The 9,246-nt window shown below is 47.4% G+C and overlaps 4 protein-coding genes across 4 annotated transcripts; 3 read left to right on the plus strand and 1 right to left on the minus strand.

Annotated features, from left to right (window-relative positions):
- Nucleotides 1-430: 430 nt before the first annotated feature.
- L228DRAFT_253058 (hypothetical protein) lies at nt 431-2,284 on the plus strand (the record flags this gene model as incomplete). Its single annotated transcript, XM_018333726.1, has 5 exons — nt 431-759; nt 811-1,012; nt 1,064-1,105; nt 1,161-1,309; nt 1,363-2,284. 5 exons carry the CDS (start codon nt 431-433, stop codon nt 2,282-2,284), a joined length of 1,644 nt encoding a protein of 547 aa, XP_018189465.1.
- Nucleotides 2,285-3,446: 1,162 nt separating this feature from the next.
- Nucleotides 3,447-5,220, plus strand: L228DRAFT_282583 (hypothetical protein; the record flags this gene model as incomplete). The annotated part of the gene is made up of 1 exon (XM_018336022.1): nt 3,447-5,220. One exon carries the CDS (start codon nt 3,447-3,449, stop codon nt 5,178-5,180), a length of 1,734 nt encoding a protein of 577 aa, XP_018189466.1. The 3' UTR covers nt 5,181-5,220.
- A 117-nt stretch (nt 5,221-5,337) lies between these two features.
- Nucleotides 5,338-7,190, minus strand: L228DRAFT_210037 (hypothetical protein; the record flags this gene model as incomplete). The annotated part of the gene is made up of 4 exons (XM_018329837.1): nt 5,338-6,631; nt 6,710-6,837; nt 6,897-6,967; nt 7,040-7,190. The coding sequence occupies 4 exons, from the start codon at nt 7,188-7,190 to the stop codon at nt 5,338-5,340; spliced, it is 1,644 nt and encodes a 547-aa protein (XP_018189467.1).
- A 933-nt stretch (nt 7,191-8,123) lies between these two features.
- L228DRAFT_255843 (hypothetical protein) lies at nt 8,124-9,024 on the plus strand (the record flags this gene model as incomplete). The annotated part of the gene is made up of 2 exons (XM_018333898.1): nt 8,124-8,240; nt 8,318-9,024. The coding sequence occupies exons 1-2, from the start codon at nt 8,180-8,182 to the stop codon at nt 9,022-9,024; spliced, it is 768 nt and encodes a 255-aa protein (XP_018189468.1). The 5' UTR covers nt 8,124-8,179.
- Between the last annotated feature and the right edge of the window lie 222 nt (nt 9,025-9,246).

The raw sequence follows: 9,246 nt of genomic DNA on the forward strand, positions 1-9,246 counted from the left end.
TTTGCAAATTTTCTCCCCTCCATTTTTAAACCTTTTTTCTTCCAAAACATATATAATTAGATAACGTACCTTGTATAACTGACATAAAATGGGACTTCGGAGTTGGAGATATCGGAGTCGGGATGTGGGGCGAGAACCAGAGAGGAAGAAGCGGGTTGCTCACTTGCCCGACAGCAGTCTGGCTTCAGCGGTGATATTTTGACCCACAACCCGTCCCCTATACACCTCCTGTTTGGCCAATTGCTCCTTTCTCTCAAATGATGTGATATCTGGCTTGGAGCTCCTCATTTATAGATTATCAAATTACATACCTGAGCATAGAACAGCTATCTATTTACAATTTGACAATAAGAAGACTCAAAGATGACCGAAGACTACCTTACTCGAACATCAGTCTCAAAAGGCCGCTGCATTCTCTCCACTTCACGACATGCCACTAGATTCTGCTGAGAAACAGCTGCCTTTGGGTGGGACGTCCAGGGCCTCTTTTGACCTTCCTGTTAATGCAGAAACCGAAAATGTCAGCGCCGACCGACTGGCGCGCAAGCTATCCCCTCGCCAGGTCCAGATGATTGCAATCGGTGGCACGATAGGAACGGGATTATATCTCGGAACCGGTAGGGCATTAGCCACTGGCGGTCCAGCGTCAATGCTACTGGCCTATACAATCTGTGGTGGGATTGTCTTTGTCACCATGTTGAGCCTGGGAGAAATGGTGGCATTCGTTCCTGTAACAGGCTCATTCTGTACATTTGCGGGGTAAGCTTCACCTCGCGGTAGCAAGATCCAACCTTTCTCTAACTATCTCAGACGTTTTGTGGACGAAGCTCTAGGATTTGCATTGACATGGAACTACTGGGCTAATGATGCAGTCTCCACTGCTTCAGATGTTATAGCACTGCAGATTTTGCTAGAGTACTGGACCGAGCATTTCCCCGGCTGGGCTCTCAGTCTTATCTGCCTCGCGTTTGTTCTTTGCTTGAATCTCTGCTCTGTGAGAATCTACGGAGAGGCAAGTACATTGAATGCAAGGCCGCGCAAGTGACATCTAACAAGATTTTAGACTGAGTACTGGCTGTGTTTGCTCAAGGTTGTGACCATTATAGTAAGTTTGCTGCTATCATCCCACTTATGTGTGCGGCATTTCTCATAAATCTCAGGTCTTCATTATTGTTGGCATTGTTGTGAACTGTGGTGCCAATACCCAACATACATATTTTGGTGACAAATATTTCTATGTGGATGATGCACCCTTTGTTGGTGGGATTGGGGGCTTTGCCTCTGTTTTTGTCACAGCGTCTTTTGCATAGTAAGATGCAAACCCACTACAACATTCAACTGCTGTTCCTAACTGTTGGGCAGCGGCGGAACAGAAAACGTTGCAGTCACTGCCGGCGAGACGAAGAATCCAGCGCGGACTTATCCCCGTGTCATCCGCAACGTCTTCTGGAGGATTCTCCTTTTCTACGTGGTGTCAATCATCATCATCGGTCTCGACGTACCATATAACCATTCCAATCTTTCCAGCGAAAAATCATCTACCAGCCCCTTTACGATTGTCTTTTCCGAAGCCGGTAGCGCCGTGGCAGGGAGTTTTATCAACGCCGTGATCATGACAAGCGCAATCTCGGCAGCCAATCACGCCCTCTTCGGGGGATCAAGGCTTCTCTACACTTTAGCTATAGAAGGATATGCCCCACGTCAACTTGGACTCATCAACCGCTTCCAAATTCCGTGGGTAGCGGTTCTTGCCACGGCGACTATCAGCGCACTCTGCTTCGGGGCTAGCAAAATCGGTACCGGTCAGCTCTGGTCCTGGTTGCAGAACCTAGTCGGAGTCTCCAACCAGCTCTCTTGGATGTGTATCTGTATTGCCTCACTCCGATTTCGTGCCGCCATTCGTCGTCAAAACCTGGAGCATCTGCTCCCTTTCAAAAACTTTACATACCCGGTAGGCCCGGCACTAGCAGTCGGGTTGAATATTTTCCTTGTTCTCATTCAGGGCTGGTCCTGCTTTAGCCCGAAGTTTGATGTGGTCAGTTTCGTGTCATACTATATCGAGATTCCGATTATGCTAGCCATGTTCTTGGGCTGGAAACTCTACAAAAATACTAAAATCGTTCCCCTCGATGAGATGGATCTGATCACGGACAGATATCAGCTTGAGACTCAAGGAGAGATTCTTCCGGACTTGCATGGTCTCGACACCACTCGGACGAGTAGCTGGTTTGATAATATACCAGGAATGAGAATGTTAAAAAGCATCGAAAATTGGATAATTTGAAGGTTCTGGCATGTACATAATAAATTGAAGGCTAGAAATGTGTGTTTGACTTGCAAGCGACCTACGACCAGCTGTGCATGACATGTAAATTGGACCCAGGGCTCTACAAATGTAACGCTTGCCAAAGCAGACCCTCTTTGTTAAGGGATGGTGAAAAGGTCTCACGAGCACGGCCCATCAACCGTCAATTTTAACGATTACGAGGAAAGAAAACGGAATTGGTAGACAAGAAGATCGAGTGGCAGCGACCAGAAAGTCATCTGGCTAGATGCTGACCGAAAATTAGTAGTATACCAGCTACATCTGCAATGTAGAGCATACCGAGGGAACATGTAACAATCTGCATTTTGCATTTTCAACAAATTCTAATAGAATAGCCTCGAAAATGTGGTCGTGAAGACTAGTGCTGCTAGTGTCGGGATACGATCAATGTCCAATCGGCGTGAAGCTTGACTCCGAAGCCCCACCATAGCACAACACCGGACCAATAATATAACGAGTAAGTACTGCCGAGAGCTGCCGACTCGCAATGGTTCATCTATCAAAATGCCAACGGGATAGGCAAAAACGAACCTATTCCAACGAATACACTATAGAGGCATGTTCTGAATGTATTTCTTTACTAACATAGCAGAGTATTCATATACAATACACCAGTCATTATCTAGCCGGCTGTTACAGGGTAGAAAAAGGAGAATAAGCCTGAGAAATGTCAGGCTAAATCAAAGTTCTACTCTAGAGAGAAATACTAATATTTCCAAGTAAGGTTACTACGTCGAGGCAGACCTAGCTATATCTTGATTTGTGTTCTATAATGTTATGTACGGTTTATCTACTTCTCACCTGCCTGAAGGTACTGCTACTCTAGTATAAACGATGATAAATATTATTAATCATACAAAAAGCAGGGCAAGAAGAATGACAAATGATCTAAACTCCGATAGGGCCAGAGGTGCAGAGCTTAGGACAATCCGGCAATGATAAGGAATGATAAGGTATCATAGCAAGCCTTAGTGCCTGTATATACTAGAGATAACCCTGGATATAAAAGGTAGTGATGCATTCATATCATTTCCGGTGAGACCGTATATCTTATTTCCGAACATATACCATTACCAAAGTCATTTGGTAGTACTTAATTACATTTAAATTCCTCATAAAAATGTTACTCATTTCAGATTCTCTTGTCCCGGCCTCCCCGACAGATGAATACTACGACCTGGGAGCATACAGCCGCTCAATCAGCGCCGCGAATGAGGCAGCGAAAGTCTGGTTCAATCGTGGCCTCATCTGGAGTTATTCATTCAATCACGCCGAAGCTTACCGATGTTTCGAGCAAGCGATCGTACATGATCCAATCTGTGCCATGGCCTACTGGGGGTTAGCCTACGCCGCAGGACCAAACTACAATAAGGCATGGCGGATGTTTGATCCGGTCGATCTCGAGCGCAGCATGAAGATCTGCCACGATGCTGCGCGCTACGCTCTAAGCCTCTGCCACACCAGCCCGACGACGCCTGTCGAGCGTGCCCTGATCGAGGCAATGCAGGCGCGGTTCCCTGTCGATCATCCTGTTGAAGATTTCTCACTCTTGGACCAAGCGTACGCTCAGGCCATGAAAAGGGTCTACGACCAGTTCGGTTCCGACGATCTAGATGTGGTGACACTATATGTGGACGCCCGGATGCACACAAGCCAGCGCAAGATGTTCCACCTCAAGACCGGCCTTCCTATCGAATCATCACCAGTCGAAGAAGTGAAACAGCTGTTCAAAATTGGACTACAACACCCAGGCGGAGAGGAACACCCAGGCCTGATCCATTTTTCCGTTCACTTTTGGGAGATGTCCGCCACACCCGCCGTTGCACTCCCGGCTGCCGATCTTCTTAGGCATCTTGTTCCAGATGCAGGTCACATCCATCATATGCCGACCCATCTGGATGTCCTGGTTGGTGATTATCGCCGCTCTGTAGATTCCAACACGGCTGCTGTGCTCGCCGATGAAAAGTATCTCGCCCGCGAAGGCGCCAAAAATATGTACAGTTTCTACCGCTTGCACAATTACCATTCGCTGGTCTATGCTGCCATGTTATCCGGCCAGTCGAAGGTCGCCTTGCGCGCTATCGATCGCATGGAACTCTCGATTACAGATGACGTCCTTCAAGTCCAATCACCTCCACTTGCCGACTGGCTGGAATTCTTCAAGTCAGTCCGTATCCACGTCTATATCCGGTTCGGGCTCTGGGAGGAACTGAAAGCTCTTCCCATTCCCCATGATCAAGACCTCTATTGCGTCACCACAGCAATGACACACTACGGAAAAGGCATCGCCTGGGCCGCGACCGAGAACATAACAAAAGCTGAGAAAGAGCGAGAATTGTATCAGGCAGCCGCGAAACGAGTGCCACCCACGCGCAAAGATTATCCAAATCTCGTTATCGACATCCTCAAGGTCTCGACCGCCATGTTGGATGGTGAAATCGAATACCGGAAAAAGAACTTCACAAGTGCATTCGAACGGCTGCGCGAGGCAATTCACCACGATGATTCGCTCATGTATACAGAACCCTGGGGGTGGATGTTACCCACCCGCCATGCATATGCAGCGCTGTCACTTGAGCAAGGACTTGTGGAACAGGCTCTGACGGCTTATGCAGAGGACTTGGGTCTGGATGGTTCACTCACGCGGGCACATCAGCATCCAAACAATGTGTGGGCGCTGCATGGATACCATGAGTGCTTGATGCGCTTGGGACGCGAGCCGGAGGCAAGGATTATCAAACAGCAGTTGGATATAGCAATGGCAGTGGCAGATATTGATATTAAGTCCTCTTGCTTTTGTCGATTGAGGGTAGTACAGGATCAGAATGGAGACATGTCAGCGTGTTGTAGTTGAAATAAAATAGTATAACAAATGTTAGAAATTTGATACGGAGGCTACGAGGACTACCAAGTGATTAATTAGGCAGTTTCAAAACGACTATATACCGCGTATACAATTACTTTAAGAGTAAAACATCGCGGGAAAGGAAAATGAATAAGAACAACGTAATCTAAAAGAATGCTCGAACAATCCCAATCCCATGATCCTTCCACGTCCGCGGCCTCTCCGGTGGTGCAACCTCATCAACTTCATCCAGATCAATTTCCCTCAACCCATAATTGAGATCCATTTCATGACTGCGCACAAAAAGCTTCCAGTCTCTCGACCACAGTTTCCAGAGAATGTACAGCGCCAGGATAAGCGGAGCCGCAAGAAAACTTACAAAAAAGTCATACGCAGTACCCAGCTGTCCATTCGGCCAGAGGGAGGTATAAAACGTAGCAATAATGCACAATATAGACAAGATCAGCCCGACCCAGCTGCCGTAGATGCCAAACGCCGCTTGAAAGGGGAGTTTGCTTCGACTATGACCTTGGACTCTCCAGCCTTTGCGAAAGCGGATATTGGATGCGCATATACTGCCCCAGGTGAAGAACGAGGACAAGCCCCCGAGAGCGAGGAGCCAGTCAAAAACAGTTTCAGACGACGAGGCTTCGGTGACGTAGGCGATGAATCCGAAAAGGATCTGAATGGCAATACAAAACAAGGGACGACCGTGCTTGTCGACGTAGCTTAGAAAGCTGGGCGCCATGCCATGCAGTGCGAGGGCTTGTAGTGTACGCGAGGAGCCATATGTGCATGAATTGGCAACACTAACGACCGAGACTGTGATGATGGCGTTGAAGACTGATGGCAGACCACGGATGCCGGCCATGCGAATAGCCAGGACAAAAGGGGAGTCCTTGGTATCGCTGTCGCCGGCTTTTAGAAGGTTAGGTGAATCCGCGGGTACAACGATGCCCAGGATGAGCAGGGAGACAATGTAGAAAAAAGTTATTCGCCAAAAGACCTGCTTGGTGGCTTTGGGAAGGGATTTTCGAGGGTCAGCCGCTTCTGCGGCGGCAAGACCAATGAGTTCTGTCCCGCCAAAGGAAAATGCAGCTGTCACAAAGACGGAGCAGAATCCGGAAAAGCCGTTGCGAAAAGCGCCAGGTTCTTTCCAGTATCTGAAACCAATGTAGCCGCGGTTGTCGGTGGGGACACCGCCGCAGTCGATGATGATGCCGAGGATCATGAAGCCGATAATGCCGAGGATTTTTATTATTGCGAGAATAAATTCGACTTCGCCGTATCCGCGTACACCAAAGATTTGAATGGCGCAGACAACGACAAGGAAGACTGTGACCCAGACGCCGTTATTGATCTTGTCATTCCAAAAGTCAATGGTTAATCCGGCGGCCGTGAGTTCAAAGGGCAGCGTGGTGAGCCAGCCAATTGCGTATTCCCAGCCCATTGCAAAGCCCCTATACGTAGTGTTAGCAATGGTGATGCTAAAGAAGGCGGAGAGATATTGGCTCAGCCTAAGCAGGGAAGTAATTCACCAGGAAGAGTCGAGAAAGCGGGTAGAGTATGTAAAGAAGGCTCCATTGACGGGATATAGAACAGCCAATTCACCAAGAGCCTGCACGGTACATAAAAGCATGATGCCAATTATAATGAAACAGATGAGCTATGGCATTGTTAGTCTTCATGGTTCAACATTTCCTCAGAGTTTGCAATTAAAATTACCAGACTTGCAGGCCCACCGCTTTCCAGGGCACTGCCAGTGCCCACAAAGAGGCCAGCGCCAATGGCACCACCTAAACTGTGTCAGCCCGATCCGGAGTCCGAATGAAGACAATCACAGAACAATTTGACTGTGCATAACTTACCTATGGCAATCATCTGCATATGGCGCCCCTTTAGGTCACGATTCAACGCATTTTGTGCTGGCGGAGGTCCGACATATCCGACTTCCACATCCTCTTTGTTCTTTGCCGCAGAAAGAGTTTCTTGAGGCCTAGGACCTTTGCCCACCTCCATTTCAAATAGAGATTTATTGCTAGAGCAAGAAGTGCTATACAGCACCAGTAAAAAAACCAAAGGTCGAGTGAAGAAAAGATTTTACCCCGGGGCGTATATTTGACTGACCTCAAGTATACCTGTGCCATAGTATCGCTTATACATATTAGAGATTGAGCTGTAGAAAGTGCCATATCTCCACATCAATGAGTGCGAGAAGCACATTATGAGTCTAGCCAAGGGTCAAAACATGGGTTTCGAGATGTAGATCCCTTGGCCGCGAGAGCGAGCCCATCCGAATTTGGAAACTTTATCAAATGGTCGTATGTTTTGCAAGTGGCTAGATGATGTGGAGATAAGGTGCTTGATAGCAATTGCGTTGACGTGCTCCACAAGAGTGGAATATTTGAATTGCACAATATCACTGGTACTAGATTACTAGCACAGGATCAGTTAGATTAGAAACCAAACCGCGGCCATTCCCGCACGTCTGGAAAGCTTGACCGACAGTGGGCCAATGACAGATGGAGAACATGACAATATTACCCGCTTATTCTAGAAAATCTCCGCCAATCTAAGCGCAACCGCATCCACACCCCTCGCCTCTCTGCTGGCAACAATTGCCCCTTTTCGCCAGGGGGGATCCAATAGATAAGGGCTCGCCGACATAATTCGTTGCAATTACCGTATCGAAATGAACCATTCCCGCAGCCCGGGGCCAGGACTGGTCCCATGCACCATGCATCTCGGTTTGAATCAGGGTTGGCCGTGCTGGCCGATTTGGCCGTCTGGTCGATAGCTGGCCATGTGGATCATTTGCCTATCGTGCTACAGTATCTCTTCAGTCGTTGTCTGGTACAGTACTCCTATGTTGTATCTACCACTCTAAGTGTATGTTATAAGGTCCGAAGTGCTGCAACTGAGAGACGCTGTAATATATGGTACATTCCAGGTCTTCTCAGATTGTGTCATTTAGACCCTCACCTGCGTGATCTGTAAAAGAATCGATTATGACAGGGATTGCGACAAATGGGGCGACGCCCCAGACGATGAAGATACTTATGATTCATGGTGCCTCTTCCTTGTATTTGGATCAATAACACCGTACTCTGCAACACGTCTGCTGATCATCCCTGCTACGGAAACAGGCTACACTGAGACTGCAGAGTCTTTCCGAGCCGACATGTATCGTGTAGAAAAGGCCCTCAATGAAGCCTTTCCCGCTGCACCGACACCCGGCTACCATCCATCCTACCCGGGCGGTGTCGAACTCATCTACCCAACCGGCACATGGAGGCTCAAGCCGACAGATTGGGCTCGCTACATACCAGGAGCCGACCCTGGATATGGATGGTTTTACAAAGTTGCCGACGACGATGAATTTCCAGGATTACTTGATGGCTTGACCCTTCTTGGTAATGTGATGAGGACTCAGGGTCCCTTTGCCGGCGTTATCGGGTTCTCGCAAGGCGGCTTTTTGGCTGGCCTGATTGCAAGTTTGCTGGAGGCGGGGAGAAAGGAAATATTTGATAAGGTTGAAACGGGGAGTGGAGGAATTCCGTACCCTGCAGCCTTTGTAGGGGTGCAGCCAATTAAGTTCTCGGTCAGCTGCTGCGGGTTTGCCGGGCTGAGCTTGCGATACAAAGCCTTTTATTCACCCAAGATATCGGTGCCTCTACTGCATATCAATGGTAGTACAGATGACATTGTGTATGACAAGAGGAGCCGCACTCTGATTGATGCAACGACCGGAACAGAGGAGGGAAAGGTCCTTATTCACCCCGGTGGCCACATTGTGCCAATGACAAAATTGTACACGGATGCCCTAATTATGTGGATCCGTGATAAGCTTTAAGATACCAATGGTAAAGTATTGAAATAACTAGAGAAATTAAAGAAAGAATAACCTTAACCTGTCAAATCCTAGATTCAATGTAGTATTATACTTAAAAGATAGCAAAATTATAGCATTAGAAAAATATTTAATTATATAAATATATTAGTTTAATTTAAGTTTTATTTAAATTTTTTTAAAAAAAATTAAATATTTATAATTAAAATAAATTGTCAAGATATT

Source organism: Xylona heveae (assembly GCF_001619985.1).
Source record: "Xylona heveae TC161 unplaced genomic scaffold L228scaffold_4, whole genome shotgun sequence".
Classification (NCBI taxonomy): Eukaryota; Fungi; Ascomycota; class Xylonomycetes; order Xylonales; family Xylonaceae; genus Xylona; species Xylona heveae.